The 27708-nt window shown below is 40.8% G+C and overlaps 3 protein-coding genes across 5 annotated transcripts in view; 2 read left to right on the top strand and 1 right to left on the bottom strand.

Moving 5' to 3' along the window:
* The window catches only part of PDS5B (PDS5 cohesin associated factor B), a 98797-nt gene extending 96630 nt beyond the window's left edge, over nucleotides 1-2167 (bottom strand). For 2 of the 3 annotated variants that reach the window (XM_066175987.1, XM_066175988.1), the window contains exon 1: nucleotides 2078-2164. The gene's annotated coding sequence lies outside the window, so the exon portion shown is untranslated. Of the gene's footprint in view, nucleotides 1-2077 lie in introns of all 3 variants that reach the window. The other variant, XM_066175989.1, reaches the window with a different exon arrangement.
* Nucleotides 1479-2420, top strand: LOC136285761 (basic salivary proline-rich protein 3-like). The gene has a single exon (XM_066177290.1). The coding sequence runs from the start codon at nucleotides 1479-1481 to the stop codon at nucleotides 2418-2420; it is 942 nt and encodes a 313-aa protein (XP_066033387.1).
* Nucleotides 2421-11521: 9101 nt separating this feature from the next.
* Nucleotides 11522-27147, top strand: N4BP2L2 (NEDD4 binding protein 2 like 2). Its single transcript, XM_066175982.1, has 7 exons — nucleotides 11522-11675; nucleotides 12727-12811; nucleotides 13956-15391; nucleotides 22463-22587; nucleotides 23016-23104; nucleotides 23451-23527; nucleotides 26712-27147. Exons 2-7 carry the CDS (start codon nucleotides 12809-12811, stop codon nucleotides 26908-26910), a joined length of 1929 nt encoding a protein of 642 aa, XP_066032079.1. The 5' UTR covers nucleotides 11522-11675; nucleotides 12727-12808; the 3' UTR covers nucleotides 26911-27147.
* The last annotated feature ends 561 nt before the right edge of the window (nucleotides 27148-27708 follow it).

The following is a 27708-nucleotide window of genomic DNA, read 5'->3' as shown; positions in this document are numbered from 1 at the left end:
TACTGTGCTTTTCCAAATGCTAGCAATGACTGTTGGCTTTTATATGGTTAATTACAGCTTAATGACAACTTGAGTGACTTGCTCAATTTCAGTCCATAAGGACGCATGTTACATTAAGTCTAAATTCAATATTTACAAGAGAAAAAAGAAGTTGCATACAAGTGCTAAACATATGATTACCCATTTTAATTTATTTAGTTGTTTCATCAAAAACTGAACTATAGTTTACCCAGTCCATATACTAACAAGTAAAGAGGATGCAAGAAACACATAGGCAAATACTCCAACATAGGATCTATATAAAAAATCCCAAACAAAACACCACACCACACCCAGACACATCATACCCACCCAAAACCCTACAGTGATTAAGTTCAGCCTTGCTTCAGACATGGACACAAGATGTCATGCAAGTGCTAAAGTACTCAACTACTTTCTCTAGCAGTGCATCCTTTCAAACGCTGTGATGAACACAATACACACACCTCTGCTAAACCGCCTTACCTGATGGCCTGTCACTGTCAGTCTTCTTTCAGGTGGTCTGAGCGTGGCATACATTCAGCTCTTTCACCTCTTCTTCAAGAGTTACTTTACATAGTATAATATCAAGCATATCTAGAGTACATACAAAACATACCAGGCAAAATTTCTACCACCTGAAAACTGAACAACTCCACTAGTCTGGAAGGGGAAAACCTGAAAGAATGCACATCGTCTTACTCCCTTCCCAAAACGTGATTTGACACTCGTTTTCAACTGTAAAGCCACTCAAATTTTCAACGCTCCTTCTACTCCATCCCCAGCGAAAAGAAATCAATTACAGCCAAAGCACCTACTCGGCAAGCGCAAAACAAAGACCAACACGAGAACGCTTCAGCAGTTGTGTTAAATGGGAAAACACAACGCCTAACTAAATAACCACAGCTCTCAGAAAGCAACCATGCAGCAAGCAAGCATAAAAGTCAGAATAAGGTTGGCAACACAAAATCCAGCTCTGGAGGAGCTGGTCTGCTCCGGTTTAATCTTCCAGGACTGTTCACTGTCATTAATTGTTGATTTGTTTTGAAGAACAGATAGTGATTTATTTGCAGCGGGATGAAGTTACGGACCTAAATTCCTGACCGGAGGCTCTCAACGTAAACAATACATAACCTATAAATTAACCATTCTCCATCTGGCAATTCAGATGTAAAATTCATAGTTTTCCATCTACCAGGCGGCCCCCCCGCCACCCCCCCAGCTCCCCTCCGTCCTCCCTTCTCGAGCGCTTTCTAACAGAGCCTGATGCAAAGTGGGAGGGAAAAAGAAAGAGGAGGAAAGGAAGGGGGGAAGGAAAAAAAAAACCAAGCCAGCATGAAAGAACCGGCCTCGCACACAAGTAGGAACCCACCAAACCGCGGTCCCCGGCAGCTCTTCCCGCTGAGGAGCACTGGGAAGTGCGGTGCGGAAAGAGCGAAGCGGGCGGGGAGAGGACGGGGATGTCCCCGTGCTCAGCCCGGGCAGCAGCCGCGCGGGGCGGCGGGAGCCCCGCGCTGCCCGCGGAGCGGGGACCAGGCCGGCTGCCCGGGGCAGGCAGGGAAGGAGGGGACGCCCGGGGCAGGGAGGAAAGGGACACCCGGGAAGCCGCGATCACTCACTCACTCACTCACTCTCAGCCACGGGCGAGCAGCCTCCCCGCCCCCCCCTCCCCCCCGGCCACTTCGCGCCGCGAGGAGCCACCGGCGCTGGGTGCGACACCGCCCGCCGGGCCACCGGGGCGAGGGGGTGACCCCCGGGCCCCCCAGCCAAGGTCACCCCATCGCCCGGAGTGCCGGGCGGGAGAGGGAGACAATTTAGTATTTGACGGCGGCCACGGAAAAGGGGGGAGGGGAGCAGCCCCGCGGAGGGGCGAGGGGGATGGGAAGGGGGAGCTCCACCACGGGCCAAGGGGAGCTCTGCCCTCCCCCTCCGCTCCCCGTCCTCCTCCAGCGCTGGCCGCGGAGCTCGGTCCGGGCGGGCGCTCCCCACGCCCCCGGGAAGGGAAAATGGAGCGGGGACGGGGTGGGGGTACCCGCGGCCGAGGTGCCGCGCTCCTTACCCCGCCGCAGCCGCCTCGCCTCGCTGGTCGCAGGCGAGTCCGCTCCGCGCTGCCGCCGCTCCGGGCTCGGAGAGGCGCTGCCGCCGCCGCCGCCGCAGCCAATCGCCGCCAGCCCCCTCCCCTTCCGCAGCTCGCCCCGGTCCCCCTGCCGGCTTCAAAATGGCGCCAACTCGTCTCCGGCTGCTCCAATGGAACCGCCGAGGGGAGCGAGCGCGGCCAGCGCGGGGCAGCAGCGCCCCCTGCCGGCCCGCGCGGCAGCACCCACGGCCCGCGGCCCGGCCCGAGAGGGGCTGAGGGTGGGCCCGGGCCGGCTCCCGCCGGTGCGCGCCCTGTGCGCGACTGAGGCAAGCACTTCCCCAAAACGACGAATTGTTAAAGGATTGTTGTGAAAAAATAAGGAATAAAGTCGCTTAACTGCGGAGAAAAAGCGGAAAAAGTAGCATAAGTCATTCACCTAGCCCTTTGCTCTTGCTTCAGCGAGTGCAAGAGTTTGATGGGTGCCCTTACAGGAAAACGCAATCAGAAAAGCAACGTGGTTTCTTCTCGCCGCTACAGCTAAAAGGGTTCATTCATTGTAGAACCATAGTATAAGTTGGAAGGGACCCATCGAGTCCAGCTCCTGGCCCTGCACAGCATCATCCCCAAGAGTCACACCGTGTGCCGCAGAGTCCAAACTCTTCTTTGTCCAAACTCTTCTTGAACTCTGTCAGGTTCGATGCTGTGAGCACTGCCCTGGGGAGCCTGTTCCAGTGCCCAACCACCCTCTGGGAGAAGAACTTTCTCCTGATGCATCAGGACAGCATGTGTTTAGAGGATCATGGTTTAAAAAACACAAATCACACTTAACAGATCTGCTGAAATATACCCACGACTTTGTCTAGTGTGAGAAACACTTCAACAGACTGTTAGCCAAGACATTGTAGTAGTGTTTTGAATCTTTCAGGAAGTCCCTTCAAGCTTTCTGAACTTGCTAATACATTGTAACCAGCATGCTTTATCTTCATTCAGCACTAAACTACCTCATTGTGCAATACAGGTTACATCAGCCCAACAAGAACTATTACATACAAATCGCTTTTCAGGCCCCAAAACTCCTCTTTTTTGTATGTTTTTTTCCAGAGACTTATACCTGGTCCACTCCTTCTGGGGAAGAAAAAAAAAAAGTAGAGACATAAAAGAATGGACGGTTTGTCCGACAATTTTGGAGTCAAGATATAACTTTTTGATGCAGGTTGAACAATTTCCCTTCAATTTTCCCCATTGCTTCTATCTGGGCTCAACGAGTATAAAGCCGTAGGTTGGGGAACACATCCTTTCCCAGCGGAGCACTTGCAAGCGTGTGCAGGGATACTTACAAAGCAGCAGAAAATTGAAATACTCTTTGAACTCTCTTAACGCAGCTATTGAAATTGCAAACCACAGGGTGTGACTGTGAAAGTAACCAGTGAGCTAAGATGCTCCGTAGGCAAACATTTTGCTCCGTTTTTCTGATGGAGCAGGTCACAGCAGCCCCGGATCAGGACGCCAGGAGCGGCGGACGCCCCTCGGAGCGGGACAGGGCGCTGAATAACGGGACGCTGCACCAGGCACGCTCCGCCCTTGTTTCCCGCCTGCACCGAGACGCTTGGTGATTTTGGGGTTCGGCATTTTAGAGGTGACTCTTCGCTCGCCCTTTTCCGTCTCGGGTTCGCAGTAGCGTGCGCGGCCCTGCGGAGGGAGCCCGTCCGCCACCGCCGCTCGCTCACCCGCGCTCAGCGCCTTGGAGAGCGCCAGGAACCAACGCACTGCCTGCGGGACAGGGAAACACGCACCCACACCCTTTTCCACGCGGTGCCACCAGGAAAGAGCTGCACAGCCTGGGGAATGTGGACATACTAAAAAGTATTGCCCACATTCCCCACGAGAAATGTTGCATGTCTCATGGAACTGGTGACTCTAAGCAGCCTTGCTAAATTTTAGGGGATTTGCCACCTCCTGGAAGTGTAGGCAGGTTGTGTTACTTACAGAAACTGTATACCTCAGAAAGATTAAAAATACTTGTGCAAAGTATTTTGCTTGCAGTAGGACGTATAGGTAATGTCAGTGCCACAGAACTTCCAAGACCAGGTCTTTTACACAAAACCGTAGAATCATTCAAGGTTGAAGACCTTTAAGACCTCAGTGCCCAACCATTGGCCCAGCACTGCCGAGTCTACCACTAAACCGTGCCCCCAAGTGCCACATTTACATGTCTTCTAAATACCTCTAGGGATGGTGACACCACCACTTCCCTGGACAGCCTGCTCCAGTGCTTGACCACCCTTTCATTGAAGAAATTTTTCCTAATATCCTAAACCTCCACTGGCACAACTTGAGGCAATTTCCTCTTGTCCTGCCACTTGTTACTTGGAAGAAGAGAGTGATCCCCTCTGTACTACAACCTCCTTTCAGGCAGTTGTAAAGAGCAGTAAGACTCCCACAGCCTCCTTTTGCACAGACAAAACAACTCCAGCTCCCTCAGTCATGCTCCATAAGACTTATGCTCCAGACTCTATGGGCTGAAGAAACTTTCCACATCTCAGGGTTCGAGTGACAATGATGAACATAGTCAAAGAGCACCCTTAAACAGCAGTATTCTTCTCACAGCCTTCTGTCTGTTAAAAACATTGTGAAAACAGAAGACTGCAGTGACAAGGGCCTTTTAGTCCCTACTTTATCAGATTGACAGTCTCTTCCCTTGGATCATTTTAGTTATTTTTCTCAATTCATTCTCTAAATTTGTTGTGTCCTTGCAGGCTAGAACTGTGCACTGTATTCAAGATATGGGAACATTGAAATTTCCCTCAGAGCAGGGAACTGCTTTCTGTCTTGCCCTCAGTACTATTCCTGATGACACCTTACATCTCTGTTGTTTAGGTTTGTTTTGTTTTGTTGGGTTTGGGTTTTGTTTTGTTTGTTTGTTTGTTTGTTGCTGGTTTTTTGTTGGGTTGGTTTGTTTTTTGTTTTTTTGGTTTTTTTTTCTTTTTTTCTATCATTCCTGTTGCAGTTTCAGTTAAAGATTTCAGAGAGCTGACATCAGCAACTTCAAGATTTCATGAACTTAGACCTCCAGGTTTGACAGGTAATTCTATGCTTTACCTTACCCTGATCTACTTATCAATGCCTATCTTTTTACCCATCCCCTTTTGTGAGGCCTTCTGGAGTTCTTTACACCAGCAGAGCATCTGATTATCTAAAAGAGTTTAACATCATGCAAGTATCATTCTGTGTGCATTCCCTTTACTGGGTCATTGATTAAAATCAAAGACGGTTGCATAAAACAACATAAATAAGCCCAAACATTTCTGGGAGAGAGATTTGCTGACTTTTCTCCACCTGAGAAAGTAACCAAAAGCAGTAATTCTGCTTCCATCCTTCAACCATATTTCCAGCTCAGCATAGGACATTTACTTTAATTCCATGACAATTTTGTTTGACAGCTTTTAGTAAGAAAGCTGTGCAAATACTCTTTGAAAATACAACTATGTTCCCTGGTTTGTCCTTGTCCATGCCCTCCTGACTCTCAAACCTGCTGGAAGTGCGTGACTGTGTCACCATCTCCCTTCACAGAAACTACACTGGCCCTTTCCCAACATATTGTCTTCATCCATTGGCCCTGCAATCATACTCTTTTATGGTACTGGCCTTTCAGTGTAAGTAGGAACAACTGTCAAGGTAATATCAGGCTTGTGAAAATGATACTTTTGTTTCCAGAATAGATAAAACACTTCCCTTTGTTTCTCTTTTAATTGTGACTCTAAAACAATTGCATCAAAAGCATTTGACTAGCAAAACAATTCAGATTAAATATATGTAATTTATATACTGAGTCCTTCACAGTGGAAGGGGCTTTAGACATGTAGGAAGGAGATTTTCTACTTGCAAGTGTAGTGATTTGTCTTAGAGAAAGAAAAATTTGTTAATTTATTTGTGTTCCTCTTCAACTAAATAGTTGATACTATTATGAACATGAGTTAACTTTGCAACTAATTTTAGTATCTCATATGTCTCTTAAGTAATTTGCAAGGAAGCCACATGGAAACAGTGACTTTAGAAGACTGGAATTTTTAGACTCTTACTGTCTATGTGTGTGCTGTCTCCAACACTATCTCCTTGTAAACAGACATCAAATAGCTGAATAAGACAGTGATGCTCAGAATCTACTAGTTTCAATATACATGCAATATAAATTCTGAAGTTTGAAAGTTCAGTCTTAGTGCTAACAAGTCTGATTCTACCAGAAATACCTATTTGTGCCTGTCTTCTGGCTGTTTTCTAATAGGAAGACAAGAGTCATTAAGTACTATATGGTATTTCACAAAAACAAGCAAACCAAACCAAACAAAAAACAACAAGAACAAAGCTAGAGAGGATATGAGGATGTGATGTTATTCTTCAGGGCAAGGATTGCAGAAAGCCTTTCACCCCACCTACTTATCTGCTTTCTTCATTAAATAGTTAATAGCTACACTGGGACACCATAAAGATTAAATGACCTACTAAAGTAAGGCAGACTATTAAAGCAAGAAGCATTACCCCCTTACAAAACTTGTCCTCAGTAGTCAGCTGTAGATGTATCTTTATCTCTGACTTCTTCCTAAAGAGGTCATTGCCTATTTGGACACATGTATGGGAAGAGAACAATAAAATGCTTCACGTTACAGTAGTCACAGAAGAAAAAACAAAATTTAGATTTTTAATGTCCTAAAACAGAATCAGTTTATTCACTGCAGCCAGGAAGTGATGGTGCCTATTTTGCCAGACAGGGCATCCTTTATGCCTTTATGCCTTAACTCAACAAATCAACAAATCAAACCATCTTGCCATCTGATAGGAACAGGTTAGAGAGCATTAATGCACAAACTTTACATCTTCTGAAACAAGTCTGTTTATGGCTTCATAGCTGCTTTGTTGCTAAATGTCATGGAATCTTCTTGCTGACCATATCTGCACAATGTATTCCTACAATTTAGCACTAATACAATCTACGGAAGCCAGCATCTAAAAAATCACACTTGTAAGGGGGAAAAATTTATTCTTCCCTTGGTGCCTTGCAGATAGGTATGACAGTGGTGAATACAGTAGTGAATTAGTATTTTGGGAACCTGTACCAGCAGTCTTTCTTTCCCTGGTGATTAGCTCAGTTTGTCAGTGAACTAAATTAGTTTCTCGGAGTTACCTATAATTGATTTAAGTGCTCTCCATCCTTAATTGAGATGTAGGATAGGAGGTGGGAGAGTATAGTATGTAACTTGAATATTCTTAAGCAATGCCATTAGCATAACAAAATGGGTATAAATTAAGAACTTTCTACTGTGAGTCGTATCTGTTAAGTGAGCACCTCACCTAAGTTGTTCGCCTTGAGGAAATCAAATAAAAGTAATTTCAGGTAAAAGCTGAGTGGCTAAAATGAACAAGTATTCGACCAAAGAGAAGGGATGTCAATATGGACATAACTAAACGCATTGCGCTAAAGTTTTGTAGTATTTGATCAACTTCTTCCCTCTTGCTTAAATATTAGTCTATTAAGCATTAAATACTCGAAGATATTGTGCTCTGTAAAATGCTCGGTAGTTTTTAGCTGCTCTATCTCGTGCTTTCTTTCTTCTACTCACACTTTCTGCTTTAACCATTCCACTGTCTGCCCTCTGTTTAAAGCTACTTACTTTAATGTCCCATTGAATTTCAGTCTACTGAAGGCAGTCTTACACTTGGTCTCCTTCATTTTTATGTAAATGGTAGATGCTATTTAGAGAGTCCGGCAGACTAAGCAGTGACTGGACCTTCACCTTGAGTGTCAGCTTCCTAGAAACTCCCCATGCTCTACTTTGAAAGCCATGAATTGTTCAGAATCCTGTTTCCTTGGCTGGCTTTCACAACTCAAAAGCTCAGCTTTGTTGTGGGCCAGCAGTTGTTATATTGTCCAGAGCACTCTGTCTTAAAAGTTAAATCTCACCATTCTTTTTGTTCTGTTTTGCTGTAGCACTTGAGACCTAAATTACTGAACAGGTGCCTTACTGTCAAGAAAAAAAACTATGTATCGTGCAGATTTCAGATAAAAATCTTTAAATGAAAGGTTTCGAGAACCTCCAAAATAAAATAACTAGGTGTTACTTTTATTTTTGCCCCACTATTTTTATCTCCAAAAGGATTCATCCAGTACTAGAAGGGAATCAAATAACAATATTTAAATTACAAACTAGTTATATAGTAGTCAAAAGAAATACTAATCTAGCCATGGCTTAAACATCACTTGCTTCAATCTGTTGAATATATGAAATAATACTCCTATCTCACATAATCAGCAGGCTACCTGGAATTATTTTTTTTTTTGTAAAAATATATAACTTTATCAAAACCCTAATTCTTAAGTTAATTTTCAATTTGAAGTTTGAAAATAAAAACCTCCATATTGTCTGTGGCAATCAATAGGTAAAAACCCCTTACTGTATTTTTACCACTGAAACTTTGATGTGACATTTACATACCAGAATTCCTCTTTGCCATATAAAAGCTTCAGAAAAACTATCTGGCAAGCAGCATTCCTGGTTAGTTGAGAAAACCAGTTCTCTTAAACTTCACCAGAATTTCCCCCTAGAGGTAGTTCAAGTCAAATTCAAAGAATTATGCAACAGTATTTCTTAAATCATCTTGAAGCCTCACTTTTTCAAATGAGATTTAGTAGAGTGACAAGACAAACTATGACCCAAGGCCCTTTAGAAGGAGGCATGATTGAATCTAAGTCTGTCACTAGTCCTCATGAACTCAAATAGTTGCTATATTTAAGTGTTATTAGAAGAACAACGTTATGAGCAGAAGAAAGAGCACTCTGCTATGCCAAGTCAGATAATGAGATCACAAGATCTAAATGACTGAGCTATCATAAACAAACACCAATCTCAAGTAGTGCCCATTGGATAATTTTATTTATTTCCCCCTTGTAATAACAGATAGAGTCTCATTGTTGTATCTATCTTAAATTTGCCTGATCTTTTCTATTAAAAGGCATAACACAGGCATTTATTGTTTCACTAACAAATATTTAATTTTCTACATTATTATTTTTCATGCCAGCTACCTTCTTTATGCTAAGTTATTTTGGAAAGTTGTATCTAAAATGTTTCTGGAAGCAAATTTAATGGAAACCTTTCCATACACAAAAGAATAGTATGATGTTTGTATTAAAAATGCCCAGTTCTCAAACAAGAACGAAAGCCACCAGTTTAGAGGAAGCAGGACAGCAATTAAGCAACACCATGGGCAGGAAAGAGTAGCAGAAGCACTTTCTCTGGCAGTAGTTTCATTTTAGTGTGGTTTACCTGTAATTTGAAATTGCACCTTAAAGCTTTTTTTTTTTTCCTACAGAACCTGAAATTGGGCCCACACAGAAGAAACCAGTGCAAAAACTTAGTTTGGTACTAGTATCAGAGATCTCTGCATTGCATTTAAAGCATCAACCGCACCAGTGAACTGTAAAGGAATCAGAATGAGCCTCCAAAGCGGTCAGCTGCAATCTTCCCTTTTTAATGTAGGAAATCAAATGCAAAAACTACTCTGAGAAAATGCTCCATTTGCAAGTTCAAACACTCAAGTTACATAACATCAAAACTCTTTTTTTAAAAAAAGAACATTAGTCACTTCCTGTATGCATATAAATTGATGTGATCTGTAAGGTTCAAATCAACTTAAACTTACAAGACACTTGGAAAACCAAATCAAAATCTGATTGCATAAGGTGGAAAATTTTCCTTTGACTCTTCTGTCAGATCAGTTAAAGCCTACAGCTTATCAATGAATATAAAGGTGATGTAATAAATGTCTAGGAACACAGAAATAGATAATTTTTCATAACTCATTATCTATGCAATAACACTACCTTACTCTTAGATTTTTACCTCTGTGAGACACTTCCATCACAATCATAGATGCATCTTACGGGAACTGTAGTTTGGGTGACACATAGTAGTGGTACATGCTAGCATTCTGAGTAACTTTATAAACATATGTAAAAATGAAATTATAAAATCCGAAGTCCTTTGAGAACAAAGAAAAAACGTGATCTCTTAATGCTTCTTTGTAAATATTTTCACAGTTACAATGTTTAACCTCTTGGATGCCGCTTTTTCCTTCCCTATCAGCTTCTCCTAACAATGCTTCCAATGGAACTTTTTCATGATCTAGTGCAGAACAACGAATATAGGGGAATTATTTGCAGCTTTGTCTCAAGCAAGAGACATCCCATGTGCTACATGATTCCCACATAGGAGCTGTAGCAGCTGTAACAGGATCATCAGGGAAAGTGTATTTCATTATAGTCAATGAGGTTGAAAAAATGACATTAGGGTACTGCCAATTGTAACATGTGGCTTATTTAATTAGGTACAAGTAATGGGAGAACTCCCCAAATTAAATATATCTGAGACAATTACAACATACACAACATGAATGCTTGAGAGCTCTGATCCCCAGACATTACCTTCAAAATGTCCACGTGCAGCATTCTTACTCTCTCTAAATGGTTAGCTTGGGTGTTGCATGACTTAGGCCTGTCTAGAGAAGCACATAATTACTATTACAAATGAAAAATAGTGGCAAACTGGGAGATTCACTTCAACAGCTCACTTCTGATCTAGATGAATCTAGACCTATCCGTACCTTCCAACAAAACAAGGCCATCACCTGGCACAGGAAAGGAGACTATGCTTTGGTTGTAGGGTTAACTGGAAGGAACACCTGGCCAGTGGATTTGACCAGCTTTCTTTCTACCATTTATAGCAAATAAACTAATTATAAATTATATACTCGGAAAGCTTCATAATCCATTTGGGTGCTGTGAAAGAGTAAGTGTTGCGGGTATTTAGAACGGGTGCATCGCTTACGGGAGCTCTTGTGTGCACTAATGAAATTTGGGGAAGTACTGTTACAAGACTGAGGGGTTTTTTAGGGAAAAATGTGGTTTGCCTTGCAAAGTACGCAAGATTTGGGAAAAAAAAAAAAAAAGGTAGTTGGGTCATATTAAAATTTTACTTTGTACATGCAGGAGCGAAAGTTGCAAATCCATGTTAAGTACAACACGCAGTCTTAGAAACTCGGGCAGCTTTTACACTAGGGCCAATCCTCACTGGAACTCTGACATTCCGTCACAAAGACCAGACTAACCACCTAGAGCAAAGATCCCGAGACGCTGAGAAGCCAGCCCCCGAAGGCGGGCAAAGGAGCCCAACTCCCCCCGCGGGCGCCGGGCACTTCCCGCCGGGCAGAGCGCGCGGCGTGTGGGGAAGGCTCCGCCCGCCTCCGCCCCCGACGGCGCCACGCGCGGGGTGAGGGGGCAGCGGGAGGCGGCGCCATCTTGGCAGCGGGGGTCGGCGGCGCTGCCCCTCCCGCGGCCGGCGGCCGCCGCCTTGAGGTTCGTGTCCTCCCCCGCGTGTGGCTGCGGCGGCTGCCGCTCGGCCGGGCCGCGAAAGGAAGCCGCTTCTCCTCTGCCACCACCGCCGCTTTCACCGACCTGTGTCACCACTGGGCGGGGAAGGGGCAGCGTGGGGATGGCGGTGTCGGCGCTCGGAAGCCGGCGGCTGCTGAGGTTGTGTGACGTGGGCCGGGCCTCGCTGAGGGAAGTGTTTGTGTGTGGGGGAGAGGAGCGGGCTTTGCACCGTGGGGAAGGGAGGGACGGGGCGGATCCAGCTCCCCGAGGCGCGGGGCCGGCGGCGGCGCGTTCGCCTCGGACACGCCGCTGGCAGTGGCGTGGGAGCAGCGCCCGCTTCCCCCTGCTCCCAGGTGTGTCCTGGAGCCGTGTGAGGGGCCCTGGGGTGTGCGCCCTGTGACCGCCGTACCCACCGTGCAAGGAAAGGCGGCCACTTCCCCTGGCTGTAGGTTCTGCCAAGCAGGCCTTATTTCTCCGTTTGAGAAAGGTACTGTATAGGTGGAGTTCAAGGCCTTGAGTTAGTTAGTTGATTGAACCTTCTGGATGTTTCACAGGTCAGTTGAAGTGGTAAATAAGTCCGACATCCCCATGTGCCGACTCAGGTTCAATACTTGCAACTGCTTCTTTATAAAAATGATATAGACCCGAACTTGCCTCCTGCAAGAGGTGAGAGTGTCAGAGACTGCACTTTCCTTGAGCATTCTTGCTCTGTCCTCACCAAGGACACGGATGAATATGCTTTTGCCTGCATCTTCACTCTCTCCAAGGTTAGTGAGGGAAAGTCTCTTAGAGATTAGCAAGAAAGGAGGTTCCTATGTTGGACAGTCACATAGCAGCACCTTCTGTCATTGGAGATCTTGTCATGCAGCAAGTGTTCACATGTTTGCTGTTTTAATTCTGCATCAGGAAATGGGATCTGCTTAAACACCATCCGAGAAGATAAGGACATAGAAGCTAATAAACTAACTTTTTTCCCCCAATACTGTTTTTGAGTGGAGGCAGAGTAACATTTTTTTTATAGATGGGGGTAGACTCAATGATTAGTAGTAGTGTCGTACTTGCTTTCTAATGTACAAAATTGAAGAGCTAAGAAGCTGCAGGTATGCACAGAACACATAAATTTTGAGAGGAGGAGACAACCAATTCTGAGGGGGAGAGAGAGTTGCATGGCCATGTTTCTTTCCCTTCTGACAGTAATGCTTTCTTCCAGGTGCTAAAGTCAAGAGTGGACAGCAACATCTCCTTGGTTTAGCCAGTTTGAGATTGAGAATGGCAGGTTTCTCTTCCTTTGGATGGTAGGTGAGAAAGTGCCTAGAGTAACACCTTTTCTTGTCAGTTTTGCAAATGAACATGATGGTATAATGGTTACTTACAAATCTTCCCATAAGACTACCTACAGATCCTTTCCAGATAAAGAAAATAATTACTTTCTTATCCAGGATGCAGAGCATGTGACACTGTGTTAATATTTAGTCATAAAAAGTTGAAATGTTTCAGGAAACAGTAGAATAAACCTTCCAGTAGGAGAAACACATTCTTTCTTGTTTGAAACTGCATTAATTTGTAGGGGAAGAATTTGCTCTTTATTGCATACTGAGTAGACTTCAAAATCTAGAAATCCAGACTAACAGATGGGTAATGGCATGTCAGAGTGGTTAGTGCCATCTTGCTTTGTAATAACTTGTCTCTGAACCTGTCTGGAACTTAGTGATTTAACTTTTAGAATGCAGTCTGATTGGGACAGGGATATTTTTTGGTGTGTGTTTGATTTTAGAAGACATGCAAGCAAGTGGTCTTGGTCCCTAACAAAAGTCTTTAGTAGTTCCAAAACCAGAACCATAGTAACAGATTGCAGCTTTGATTTTAATACTTGACTAGTTCTAGAGTACAAATGCCACCCAGCACCTGTTTGATTGGTGTTAAATGAGTTAGTTGAGTTTGGTTCATGTCACAGAAAACAATCCTCATGGTTGAAGTATTTGCATTTTTGTTGGTCATATTAGTAGTGATGTCAGGCATCAGTTTGTACATTAGAAATTGGCATATGCTTCTTTTTAGAAGAGGTTTCAAACAGTTGGCAGAATAACAATTAGTAGAGAACAGTAGTAACATAGCTCACAGATTGTTGATTAATTTTTCAAATAGTTACATTTTTAAAGCATGATTTGTAAATGATTTAAGGCATCTCGTAAATTGTGACTCGAGGACTGATACAGCACTAACTTTTTTTTTTTTTTCCCCTGAAGATGAGCAATAAATAATGTAGCAGTCTTGTTTAAACCATAGTTGTGGTGGGTGATGTCTGGTTTTCTTCTGAGTGAGTAGATTCTAGTTGTGATTATGGAGAGTGTGATGTCATAGGCCTGAATAACTTAAGCTTTTTTATCCTTTACTTTAAAAATGTGCATACTGATAATGTATTCATTCTTTTTTTCTAAGATGTTTCATGCTGAAAATACAGGAAGGCTCTCGGGGTGTCAGGACGAAATCAGAATTGAACAATATTCTAGAAGAATGAAGTCAGCAGGAGGGGCTTGTGAGGACCTCCCTGATGATGATAACCAGGGTACTCAGAAGAAAGTGGATGTTGAGAGAAAATCAAATGGTTGCGTACCTATGTGTGCCTTAGATAACCAAGGGCAACATGAAATACAGAAGCAAGAGAAAATACCTTCTGATGTCTTGGGATCCTTGAATGAAATTCTCCCTGAAAATAATCCAGTGCTTAGTCAGCCAGTTGATTTAGAAACTGTGCAGAATATAAATCCTCCATTTGCACCAATAAATGACTCTAAAGTTAAAGAGAAGGACCCTTTTATTGCAAATAATACTGGGGAAGATAGTATTGAAAAAAGCAGTCCATCATTGTCAGTAAATAGAAATGAATCAGATGCAGACTTTTTTACAAGCAAAGATTTTATAGGACCTATTTACAAGCCTGCCAAAAGTAACAAACAGGACAAATCTGGCACTTGCAATGAATGCAGGAACACTGGAGGAGATGAGAATGAATTACATGAGAAGAGATGTAAAAGAAAGGAGGCAAAGAAGATGCAGGCTGTTTCTGCCACTGTACCAGAAATAGATGATGAACTGGATCAGTTCTATAAAGAAATTCACCAGCTGGAAAATGAAAATTTAGATACTAATGTTCAGGAAAAAGAAACTGAAATTTCTCAGGGACAACACCCTCCATTTAACTCTAGTCAAAGCTCACAAGAGAATTATCAACTTGCACTTTTGGGCAGTCCACAGCCATTTTATGAGAATGGACAGTGTTCTTTGGGGGAGCAGAACAGTCAGAAAACAAACAATGAGCAGCAGTTAGTTGTGGAAGCAGGTGGCTGGAAGACTGAAAATACCTTCAGTGGCCAAGTGGATACTTGGAACTGCTCAGTGCCTGAGTTCAGACCTGCTTGGCAGACCAGAGCATCTTTCAAAACACCTCAGGGACCTTTTCCTCCTAGATTCAACCATCAATCCCATTTTCAGCTATTTAACCCCCCACCACGAATCCCAAACATTCCCCCTTCCCAGAATGGGGAACTTCCTTATGAAAGTTTCCATCGTTACCACGGAGCTACTGATACCAACAGTCATGGTCCATTGCTTGACCAAAATACCAACTGTTCTGGTCCTACTGACGTCCATACTGCTCAGGTCTTCAGGAATGGGAATAATGGTCAGAGTGGACTCCAGAGTAATGGTTTCTGTGAAACCAGAGAAGAGTGTTGGAGGGATCCCAAAGCTGACAGTACAGAAGGAACACACAGCTTTTCTTCATTGCAGTTGTCTGAAGAAAGATTCAGTTGTTCGCAGAAGTTGCTTCTGATCTTAAGAGGCTTACCTGGGTCAGGGAAATCAACACTTTCTCGGTAAGTAAAGGCTTACCGAGATTTCTATGAATTTAAAAATATCTGTAAGCACCAAGGAAACTTTATGGTTTGTAAATTAGGCTCTTAAAATGCAGTAGTTCAATGTTGTCATTTGTACTAAACCAGTGCAAGTGACAGTAAATATGAAAAAGATTTACTTGGGGGTTTTGTTTCCCTCAGAGTTTTAATGAACTGGAGCTCCTGTGTGTTAAAGTTAAAATGTTGAGCATCCATTAAACTGAGTAGTCTTTTATTCTGAAATTTTCATACTAGCATGTGATGATCTGCTGCTTTTTTTTAATTCTTAAATTCTCTAATTTTAAAAACTCTCCTATCAAATCTAACAGTGTCAATTTGACTGAACCGGAAGTCCTTTTTCATGCCCATGTAAAAATTTTGAAAGGCCATTAGAAGAATGCTGCTGCTCTGAAAATACTTGGGTTTGGTGTATTGATGAAACTGAGCATTATCTCATTCCCTTTTTTCATCAGTTGCTCTTCCTTATCTGTGACCAACATACAAGAAAAGTATTATTTTTTCTTCACAATACACTTGTTGAAGTCTGACAGGGTTAAAAGCAGGTACCACCTCCAACCTGGATTTTCCCTTTGTGGTTTTTTGGCCTATTTTAAAAAGCACAAAAAGTGGATAGAGCACAGATGCTACCTGTATTAAGTGAAAATAAGTTTCTCGTGTGTATATAATAAAGAAGCTGCAAAATCAGTACTTACTGTTAGAATTTCATCCAGAAACTCCATCACAGATCGGATGTCTTCTGTAGTTACCATTTGTTGTACTCGGCGAGTCTGTGAAATGGTCATCATGTTTTTACTTGTTTTTTACATAAAGGAGTACCATTCTATTAGTGGATTTTTTTTTCCTGATATTTAGGTGACATCTCCATATTTCAGCTAGAAATCTCTAACAGGTATTTTCCTTATGTGTTTCAGTGATGTTGGCTATAATTTTTTATAGTTGCTGTTTGCTGTGTTTTGCAAACGTGCGTTTTTGAAGCTGTGTATTCCCATTTGGTATTATTGCAGTAATTCCTTTAATATGTGACAGCAACATAAAAAAAATTTAAAAAGAACCCTGTGGAAAAAATGCTGCCTCATTTGGTTCAGAGATTGGATAATACTTAATGTGAAGATACCAAATATATTTGTTTTCCGTGTTTGGTGTGCTGAATTGTCTCTAAATCGTTCTCCAAATAGATGACTCATATTATCTAACAAATTCTAAATGTTTTCAGGTTTTTGAGAAGACATTCTTGTGCTTTTTTTTTTCATTTCTCATTAGTGAGATCAGTTACTAATTTTATGTAGCAGATGGGGAAGTGGGCACTATGAGATCAAGGTCAAGAATAGTTACCAAAAGTCAGTGCAGAATTTGAATGGCATGGGGCTCGTTTTTCAGTGTATTCAGTTACATGCAGTTTCATGTGTTTAATGCTTGATTGCAATGGTTAATTCCCATGAAATCGTGGGTATTGGATACCTTGGCGAAAAAACATCCCAGAATTAACGGGTGCTGATGGGGAAAATCCCTTTATTATTATTTAAGTCTTAATAAACATGCTTTGAACATGTTTTTCTATGTAACATCATGGAATTCTGCTGCATAGCCTAGGACAGCAGTGATGTTGTATCTGATGTCACATAAGTACCCACGGGTGTCTTTGTAGGTGCAGCATTTCTGGCACCTGCAGACAAACCTCCACCATTTGTGCCAGTGAAGTAACTGCGAAGGAAAAGTAGAAAACTGACATTGTCTTTGTGGATCAGCACTAGAGGGGAATGAGGTGTCTTGCAAGTGGGTTTCCCCAGCAGTGGAATGACAGCAGAGCCAGTAGTGAGACCTTGGAATCTCCAGTTTCTATTTGTGTCTTGTGGTGAGTGAGGGTTTTTAAGTACAGACACTTTTCTTCCCACTCACAAACTTGGCATGTGTCTGTCTTGAATCTTCCACTGAAGCTTGTTTTTTTGTTTGGACTCTTCCATTCCAACTGAGCAGCTGGAATTACAGGCACGTTTTGTGAAAGAGAGTAGTGGATGTGAACTAATGTTGTAATTTTTTAGGGGAATGGTTTCTCCTTTGACCCCCTAGAATTTCCTCCCTATGACCACATGGAATGACCCTCCATACTTTTCTTGACCTAATTGGCTGAGTGCCAGGATCTTCCCAGAAAGGGAGACTAGATAAGACCCCTTATACTTGTTTGTTCTTTCTCTTTCGGCCCCTGGAACCCTTCGAGAATAAACGTCTTGGAATAATCCGGGCGTAAGAGCCTCCTTTGGGATCTTTTGTCCTGTCCTTCTGAGATATTTCCTCCAAAGCCTCTCCAGAGCTAGTCCCGGGGGGGGGGCTGCGGGGGAATATTTCAGACTAGTCCATTGTTCTGCTTGGAGGAGGATGTCACCATCGCTGGATCCCCCTATCTCATGGATTTATTTCCTGTGTCCACCTGATTTAGACTATCTGAACCCCTGAGGCTCATACGAAATCCTGTTTCTTAGCCGTCCATTTCCATTTTTGTTTCCCTGTTCATATCCAATCATGGCTTTTGCTCTGTCCTCACTATCTACCTCCTTCTAAATTCTAAGCTGATTTCTTCAGTTCTCTCTCCATCCCATTTCTTCCCACATTAATTTTCTCCCTGTTTCAGTCTGTGGTGTTACCTCCCTCCCAACTTCATTATACCAGTGTCTTCCCTCTGCTTCACTTGTTGCCTTGATCGTGTTTCCTTGATCTACTGCCAGTACCAAGTTGCTTGTTCCAGTGTTTATACCATGATGCTTCCTGTGTCCTCCTGTTTTAAGCCAGTTTTGTTCCTTATGTTGGGAGAAATGTGTTCTTATAATGCAGTATTGGTCCTGGATCAGCTTGCTGCCACTGCCACATTGCTCTCTTCAGGACTGGGGTTTACTGCAGTGACAATCATGAGTTCCTGTCACTATTACTTGCTGTGCACCTGGCATTTTAAAAGTTGTGTACCTCGGGCAAATTTACCAAAAGTTTTTTGCAGGACAAACAAACACGTGTGCTTTGTCAGATTTCACTTCCTCAATGCAAAACTTCTCGGAGAAAAGCTTGGATAACAAAATAGTCTACAAATGCTGGATTTTTTTCCTTGGTTTTGGAAGAGATTGAGCATTTAGTTAAAAATTTTTGAAAACAGTTTGGCCAGACAGATAGATCGCCAACAGTGATAGCTTTAGCCCAGGTAACCAACATCTGCTACAATTAGAAGTAGATGGTAATGTGATCTTACAGTCCTGGAAAAAGTTACAGGAAAAGAGACTTTGTATTTTTAAAATACTTTGCTACTGAAGTTGGCAGCAATTGCCATTTGCCTTTTCTCCATAAATATCCAAGCATTAATTTGAATAAAGGGGAGCTTAATGAAACTGAAAGAACAAATATTGGTGTCATTTAAGAAGTCTGTTTTTAATTAAATCCAATTATATGTAAAGACAGTTGTCTTTCTCTGAGGCTGTTCTTCCTCAGAGCCAAATCTTCTGAAGGGAAGAGTTAGAGTTGGTTTTTACAGCTGAGTGTAGAAGCAGTGGTGTGCTGTTGTTTCTAATTATGTATTTCTTTAAACAGTGTTACAAGCAGCACTTCTAGAGGAGCATTTACACAGCTCAGTAATGCTGCATATTTTGAAACTATATTTAGTTATTGCCTACTTTTTTCCTCATTCAGGATATGCTAGCTATTTTAAATAGGTGAATTATTTGATTCTGAGATACCTTTTTTTTTCTAGTAAACTCATTTATCAAAGTAGGCTAGCCAGGATACAGATTTGGGGACCATTTTAGTTCTGAAGAAAAAGGATTTGTGTGTGTACATGCATGCACACATGCATTGGAAAAAATGTGTATTGGTTTGCTGTGTAGTTAATATTTTGGTTTCAACATGAGAAGGATAATAGTTTCTGTTAGATCAGATAGAATTTCTGGGAAAAGTAGGTGAACTGCTTTAATTTCAATGTCCTGCTGTGCTCAAAGGTGGGTGTTTGCTTGGAGGGAAGTTTTAGGGTGAACAAGATGTGTTACAGCAGTTGGATAATGTGCTACTTGTTTCAAGCATGTGCACCTACAGATGCTGACTAATCTGTAATTTTACTCTAATTAGAAATTTTCTTTTCTTTTTTTCATCTCTTCAAAGTGGAGTATCATCTCTGTGGGTTTAGATAGTAATGATGCTTTCTTTCTATAGTTACACTCTTTTGTTCTTTCTGTTCTCTAGTTCATGGGCCTGGGATAAATTTTATTTCCAAACACATGTTAGAGGCAAATGAATTATTCCATATGATGTCAACCAAGAGTTTTCTGCTTTGAATTTTAAAAGTTTAAATACTGTGAATTCTGAAAGAGCTAATTTTCAGGCTTTTGAAGTGTTACGTTCTATGATTTAATTTCACAAGTTAGAAAGAGGTTGCAGTCATTAATGTTTGAACTTTCAGTTCATAAACTCCTGACTTTGTGACAGCTTGTGTGTTGTGTATGGGGTAAGGGCTCTGTTACTCTGGCCTCTGGTAACTGCTTTGCCTTCTCAAATTCGATGGGTTTAGGATTATTGCAAATACAGTTTCATATCTTAAATCTGTTATTTCAGTTATATTGGTACATTAATAATTGTGGTGTATCCTGAACTTCAGGGAATACTAACAAACTATTTCAAGAATGCACTTTGTTGATAAGTTTGCAAGATTTCTGAACCCTTGTCACTGTATTTTGTTATTGCTACTGATGATGTTTGGAAGATACAACGAAAGACTTCGAGTGAGTGAGTTATCCTTCAGAACATGAGCACATAGAGTCAGTTCTTAGAAATAAAATGAAAATCAGTATCTCATTAGTGTTGATTTGTCAGTTCATATATTCCTGTAGAAACCTGATGCTCAGGCCCCTGGGAACTGTAGGGGTGTGTCCATCTACTTAGCCAATAGAAGAATCCCAGATATTATTTGGTGTCTTTTTTTGTCAAGGCAGATGGTTCTTTAGGATATGTGTGTATACATCCAGCACACAAGGAGTGAGTGTGGAAGATGGATCCAGTTTTTCTGGAATTATTAATTGGCAAATGTAGCATACTGTAAATAAGAGAATTGAGCCATGTGTGAAATCACAGCCAAGTAACTTAATGAATATAAATTTGTTAAATACTTTATACAAGAGAGGAAGATGGATAAAAAATTACTGCTGTGTGTGGTGTGTGATTTACTGGTGCCATTTGATCTATTTAGAACAAAAATAGATTATTAACCCTTCTGCACTCTTCTAAACCAGTGTAATATACACCATATTGAAAGATCTAGGCTCTAACCAAACCAATTATTTATCAATGTCCAAATAAAGTGGCTGCACTTTATCATGCTCTGCTTTCTCAAATAGCATTGCTATTTGTCCTGGAGCAACCTTAAAGCTCTGGAAAAGGAAGAATAAGGAGGAAATAACAGTTTGTATGCAGCTTTGATCACGTTACTTGACATTTTACTATTAGTAGTTTCTTCTGGTCTTTAGTAGTCTGAATTTTGTTGTGTCTGGATCTGAAAAGCAGAAATAACCAGCAACATAGCTGTGGGACAATAAACCTGTAGGAGTATAAGCCAGTCTGTAATACAGTGTCCCAGTCATTAAACTGTGATCCATAATGGGCCTGTTGGTGGTGACAGGTGGCAAAACATAGCAAATTCCTTGTGTAGGAATTACATTTAAGTGGCTCTTCATGCAGATATGTATATGGGAAAGCTTGGTAAATTACAACTAGCATATCTTTGCTCCCCTAAGTTATTTAGGATCTGGCCAATTATTTTTTGCTGCCTCCTGAGCAGTAGTGCTGTCCCACATACTGCTGGTGCAGTTGGCTTTTGTAGCCTGTGGGTATGTTGCCTACTTCTGAGCTGGAACAGTTGTCTAAATTCCCATAGCACAGTGATACCTGAGTGTTGCAGTGGGGTCTACACACTCTGTGGCACTAACTGGCTGTTTTCTGTTTTCAGATTTAAATATGCCATAGAATTCAGAAGAGACAAGGAGGCTTAAAGTCCAATCCATACCTGTTCTGTAGGCTGGACATTAAACAGAATTGTACTGTTGTCTCAGTTATATAAGGTTTTTCTTTAAACGCCAATTTTCAAGGACTTTCTAAAACTGGGTTTACATTTGGCAGAATGGGGAGTTGGAGCATCCGGCAATGGCAGGGAGAGAGATCTCTGGAGACCAGGGAGGCGAGGCTCTTGGAACATGTGGTTTATTGCATAGGTTGTGGGTGAAAGAGCCTTGCCTTCAGCCACCAGCCTCGGCTGAAGGGATGCCCCAAAGAGAGAGCTAAGTCCTTGTTACAATGCATTCTATCTCTTTTTGTGTTGAATATTCTAATTTACAGTAAGCAACTGGCATGAGATACAAATCCTGCAGAATTTACATGCAGCCTATGAGAACTGCTGCATTACCATTTCAGTCTGTATTCTAAACCTTAAAGGCTACTTCCTAATCTACCTTTTCCCTAATACCTTGGCGGGGCTCCTCCCTTGGGTCCCTAGGTGTCCCTTTGTTTGCTATTACTCAACCCATCTCCAGCTAATCGCTGTCTTCCTGCCTGCGATGCTTACATCTCAAAGCTTGCTTTCATTTCTATTTCACTCACAGGCCTTGTACTTTCAGAATCTCCTGCCAAACAATCATATCTGTAAGCTTTTCCTGTCTCCTCTTTCCCAACACTCATCAGATTGCTTTCTAGACATATTTCCAAGTGAGGATTGAGATGGAAAATGTTAGCAAATGCATTCAATTATTATGAGGTACTTGGAATTTACTGTAGTATACAAATGGATACAAACATCTCTTGGGAGTGGAGAAGAAACAGCAAGTACAGAAATAGTAGAGGGAGGAAATACTACTTTGATTTGGATTAGAATTGTTGGCAATATATATGGGTGTGCTTTTTATAAATCTATTTTGAAGTTTGCAAGAAGTTCAGAAACAGTTCAATTTATTTTTTATTTATATTTTTAATGCATTTATCTATGCAAAGTGAACATATTTCTGTGTTTTCCTGTCCCAGTGTCCTGCTTGCTCAGGGCGGCGATGGCGTTGTGCTCAGCACAGATGATTATTTCCGTCAGCAGTACGGATACACCTACAGCGCTGCTCGGCTCGGGGATGCCCATGAGTGGAACCGCAAGAGAGGTTGGAATGGATAAAAGGCATCCTACTAAACTGTCCTACACAGAGGAACTAGAAGTGTAGCATAACATATATGAGTTCTAAGAGTCTCTGTGAAAAGGAGTGTTTATATTTTAGCAAAGCATATATAGAAGTATTTTTTATACTTTAATTCATGTGTATATATATTAAATTTTGAACTTTTACAAGGTTCAGAGTTAAAAATAGAAACCTTGTTTCTTTGGGCTTCAGGTTCTTGTTTCTATTTCCTTTCATTCCTGCCTGTACCTTTTATTCTTTCTCTTAGAACAGAATGTTTCAGTCAGAGTAGATTAGTGAAAGAAAATCTGGGGCAGTTTGTGTTTTGGTGGGGTTTTTTTTGTTTGTTTGTTTTGGTTGGGTTTTTTTTGAGTTGCATGTGGTTTATTAACTTGCACAATTCTTCGTTGCAGCAAAGCAAGCGATGGAGCAGGGAAAATCTCCAGTTATAATAGACAACACTAACACTCAAGCCTGGGAAATGAAGCCCTACGTGGAAGTGGTAGGTTTTCTTGCATATTTGGCACCTGTAACAATTTTTCGAACTTAGCCTTGCATGTGCTAAGTTGATATGTTTTGTCCAGAAACATTTTTACTGAAGTTTTTAAAGAGAGAGACTGCTTAATGATAATGATTAGTAATTGGTGTGGCAATGGTTTAGATCAATTCAGTGACTTAATTTGCTTAATCTGCAGTGAAAGCTAAGACAGAGTGGGGGTAAGTAAAATTCAGCATAGTATCACAGCAGAGTGTGCTGCTGCATCTGTTTGTTATACTTGTCTTTTATTTTTTTCTTATGTTTTATGTGATCCTGATACACATCACACATACTTCTTTGCTTGCTGCAGGCTCTAGAAAAAGGATACAGAGTGGAATTCCATGAGCCAGATACTTGGTGGAAGTTTGATCCTGAAGAATTAGAAAAGTAAGGTTTCTCTTACGAAATCATGGTACTTTATATATAGAGGTAGATGGGCAGATAAATATGCATGCATAAATATATATTTTATTAAAGTTATATTTTATTCAAAATATTTTCTCAAGTTCTTTACTAGTAGTATGAAATGTATTTTATTTAAATTGGCATTTTGAGGTATACCTTTACATTAATGTTTAATGGATAAACAAGTAGACAAATAAATACCAGCTCCATTGTGTTGGCCCAAAATGTCAATATTAAAATTTTATTGGACACGTGTAGATGTGACTTAGCGTACTGTTGAACATGGGTCATTGAACTTGTGGATTCTGAGAGTGCTTGGGGAGCTGCATGTTCCTGGTTAATATCCTTTTTGTCTCAGATATATCTGCTTTAGGAATCTCTGAGATATCAAACCAGCTCAGGGGTATTTCTTTGTTTGAAAAGCAGTGTAATATTTTCACAGTTGATTCTCTCACTGATTTTTGTTTTATATGCATCCAGCTAACTTTGCCTCTTAATTGTTTCGGCTTTGTAAAGAAGCCCCTACAGTGCAGGAAGTATGTGTGTATAATGCTTGCATTACTCACTTGGACTTTACTGTGTTTATAAATGTTCTGAAGTTTTCACATTTTGCTTGTAAGCTACCACTCATTTCTAGAGATGGAATTCTCTGTCTGTAGAAGGATAGTAAGTTTTTCTAGTTTGGCATGCAGCACAGCCAAGTTAGAAATCTTAGTAATCAGGCACTTCTAAGATACACAGCATGAGATTTCCATTACATGAAACAGACTAATTTTCCAGGAAAAGTTATGTTTCCACATGATCTTAACAAGCAATGACACTGTTGTGTCATTACCGTTGAATTTTATTGTTCAATTATTAATTGTAGGAGTAAAGTTGATACCTTTCCCAGAGCAAAACAAAAAAGTGCTGTTACCAGTTTTTAGAAGATTCCTAGAAATATTTGAGCGGTTCTGGTTGCTTCAAGTATTTAAACAGAGGCCAATAGCCTGGAAATTTCTATTTTTTTGTGAGTTTAAGAAAAGTGGTGATGTAAGTTTTCATTTTGTTCTCTAGTTACTTTGGGAGAGGGCTCCTCAGTTTTGTTTCATCAGCAAGCTTGCTGAGGGTGCAGTTGTGGAAGGTAGTATGGAAACATTTAATAGTGGCAGGACTTTGCTTTTATCAATAGGTTCTATGTTCCTCCACACAAAACAGTCCTCCTCCCATCTGTTAGGAGCTTTTGCTGGTGTGTCTGCTCTCGTTCAGATAGATGACTTTATGCTCTCTCAGCATAGCCGAGCTGCCAAAGAATGAGTGAAGACATGCCTGAAAAGGAGATACCAGTATTAAATGACACTACACAGCAAATTGATTTCCTTTTTTAAATCAGTTTCTGTGCTTGATGCAATTTTGCTGTTGGTGATTTTATTATCCTGCCTTATTCTGCAAGGAAAAGTACTTCCTCTTTCATGAAGTGATTATGCACAAGTCCATTCAATTGTGGATGAGTGTGCACTTTATGTCCAGGGCACTTGAGCTGTAATCTTTTTCTAGGAGTACTAAGATAGGGAAAATAATGAATAACTTTCTGCTTGCAGCATTTGACATTAAAAGACTTAGACTTACTCTTCTCATTTTTTGTCTGTCATGAATGTCAAGTGCTTTATAAAATCCACTTATTTCTAGAGGGTTGACTTTTTTCTCTACCCTTAACCTTGTTCATATCTGTGAATCAAATCAAAACTACTAAGACTCACCAGGTGATTAGTTCAACATGCAGCTGCTCCTGGGCTGCTTTAGCACGATGTAGAAATTGGAACAATTTAAACAATGAGCTACATGTGATGACCACTCCAGCTTCTGCTGTTGTCTCAGGGAAGACTGTCTGTGAGAGAGATGCTCTGCTTAAGCATTTTCTTCACAGAAAGGAAGCTGATAAAATACACCTTTAAGGATCCAATGTAATTTTGAATAGTTCTGTGATCACCAATTCTTCTTCCATTCTGAATGTGAAACTAGTATGCTACCTGCAGTCTGCTTTGAGCCTTTGTCAACTTGATACTTACTTCTTTGTTGTAATAATACTCATAAAGTCCTGAGGGGACTGGGTGGTGAGGAATGAGTCTTCTAAAATATTTCTGTATGGAATATTGTCTTTCCAGTATAGCCCATTTGTTCCCAGTATTGATTTCTCCTCTGTAGAGCTGAACAGGTTGGTAAGGCCCATCCATAACTCTTCTGTCCCTGGCAGAAAGCACAAAGATGCAGAAATACATTCCCTGATGGGTTCTTGTGGACATAATTTAGCTTGGATGAGGTTTCTTGGCAATAAGAAGTATTGGCTTATGATAAATGCTTGTTTATGCTATCAAAACCTTTTGTTTCTGTTTTAGATCTCTTTTTTTAGATTCATTTCTGTTACAGTACTGAAATTATCTGCTAATATGGTTTTTGAGGTCCTATTCCATAGACACCAAGGAGATATATACATATACTGTAATGTAATGTGTAACAGCTCAGGTTCTTAATAGACCAAGATCTCCCTGAAAGTAGCTGGTCACTGAGCACTGCAAGAACAGTACAGCGCTTTTTGTACCTTTTCCCTTATATGTGTTTCTCAGTACATTTCTAAATTTACAAGAAGTGTCAGTTACAACTAATAGACGAAAGTGTTGTGAGCATGTTACTCTGGTTCAGAACTAAAGTTGCTTCTAGTTCTGTAGAGAGGTTTCTTGATGAGAAAATACTCTGTCATTAAATCTTGAAACAGTGTAGTTGCATATTTTACACTAGTTTGAATGTTTCTTTCATAAGGAATAGTCTATGCTATTGCTCATCCCTCTGCTCATTAACGGTTATACCACATAAAATCTGATGGATAAATAGTAAAATCCTTCAAGGGTAATTCAGGTTACAGTGAATAACATCACATTTGTGTATGAAGAAGAATAACTGTGTTGTTTACTGTTACTCAGTATATGCAGCTGTGAATTGTTAAAATAAACCTTAATGCAAGTTGAATACCTAGAGAATGAGGATATAGTGTAATAGAAGCAAGAAGTAAAAATTGAGAATTTAGAGGGTTTTTTCTTGAATACTGTAGCATGCAATTGTATATGTATACTTACATATATGTAACTATAAACATACCAGACAATTAATTGAAATTTTTGGTTTTTTGTAGGAGGAATAAGCATGGGGTCACTCGTGAGAAGATTGCTCAGATGTTGGAACGATATGAATATCAAATATCCATCCCTATTGTCATGAATTCAGTGGTACCTCCCCACAAAAGCACTCAAAGACCACCTCTGCAGAGAAGACATAGGTGGGGAGACAATACAGACTCATGGAGTTCTTTCAGTATTTCCAGTAGCCAGTAACACAGCTGCAGTCAGTTAATAAGGATCTGTTCTTTGCCCTTTTAAAACACGTCATCACCTCCAATAAAGTAGTGATCTTCGGTGTTTTAAATAGGCCTATTTCAAGACAGTTTTTCTTCTGGGGGTTGTTCTTTTTAATGGACTTGCATGTAAATAAAATTGTACATTTAATGGTTTTTAAAACTATTAAAGTTGTAAGACCTTGGATTTTAGTAAAATACTTATTATAGTATGGCATATAGCAGAGTCTTTCTTCAGAAATCTAAGACAATGATGTTGTCATACATTAGGTAACTGTTGAGCAGTTTTTTTAAGGAAGGAGTGATAGTAAGGATCTTTCAAAAGAAGTAAAGCTCAAGAAGAAGAGTTTATTTACTTAATAATCAATTTTAATGATTGTTATTTAGTCGTCTTACCTTTTTGGAGATTTTTTTGAAAGCGGTTATGTTCTGGATTGTCCTTTAGTTCTATTTGGAATGTATTGCCAAGTGGCAAAATTTTGGCATGTGTTTTTTGATTTCAGTTAAGAGGTTTGAATTTTTTTTTTAGTTGGTTTTTTGAGGTTTTGTCCTTTTTTGCCCTCAGAAGTTCATGTGGCTGCTGAAGCAACATTCTGCCAGTACAGTACTCACCAGCCATGAACTGTGCAACCTGAACTATTTTTTAAATTTATTTTCAGTATATAAACTATGTTTACATACTAGAATATGCTATCTTGGCACACCACCAACTTGTTTTGTGCTGACTAAAAAAACCCTAAATTTTATCACTAAACTGTTGAATTTCACAGCTGTGTCT

The sequence above is a fragment of the Chamaea fasciata genome, unplaced genomic scaffold (assembly GCF_029207755.1).
Source record: "Chamaea fasciata isolate MVZ Bird 193981 ecotype frontalis unplaced genomic scaffold, bChaFas1.0.hap1 SCAF_2, whole genome shotgun sequence".
Taxonomy (NCBI): domain Eukaryota; kingdom Metazoa; phylum Chordata; class Aves; order Passeriformes; family Sylviidae; genus Chamaea; species Chamaea fasciata.
The sequence above is the reverse complement of the archived record's forward strand: the minus strand, read 5'-3'. Positions and strand labels throughout refer to the sequence as shown.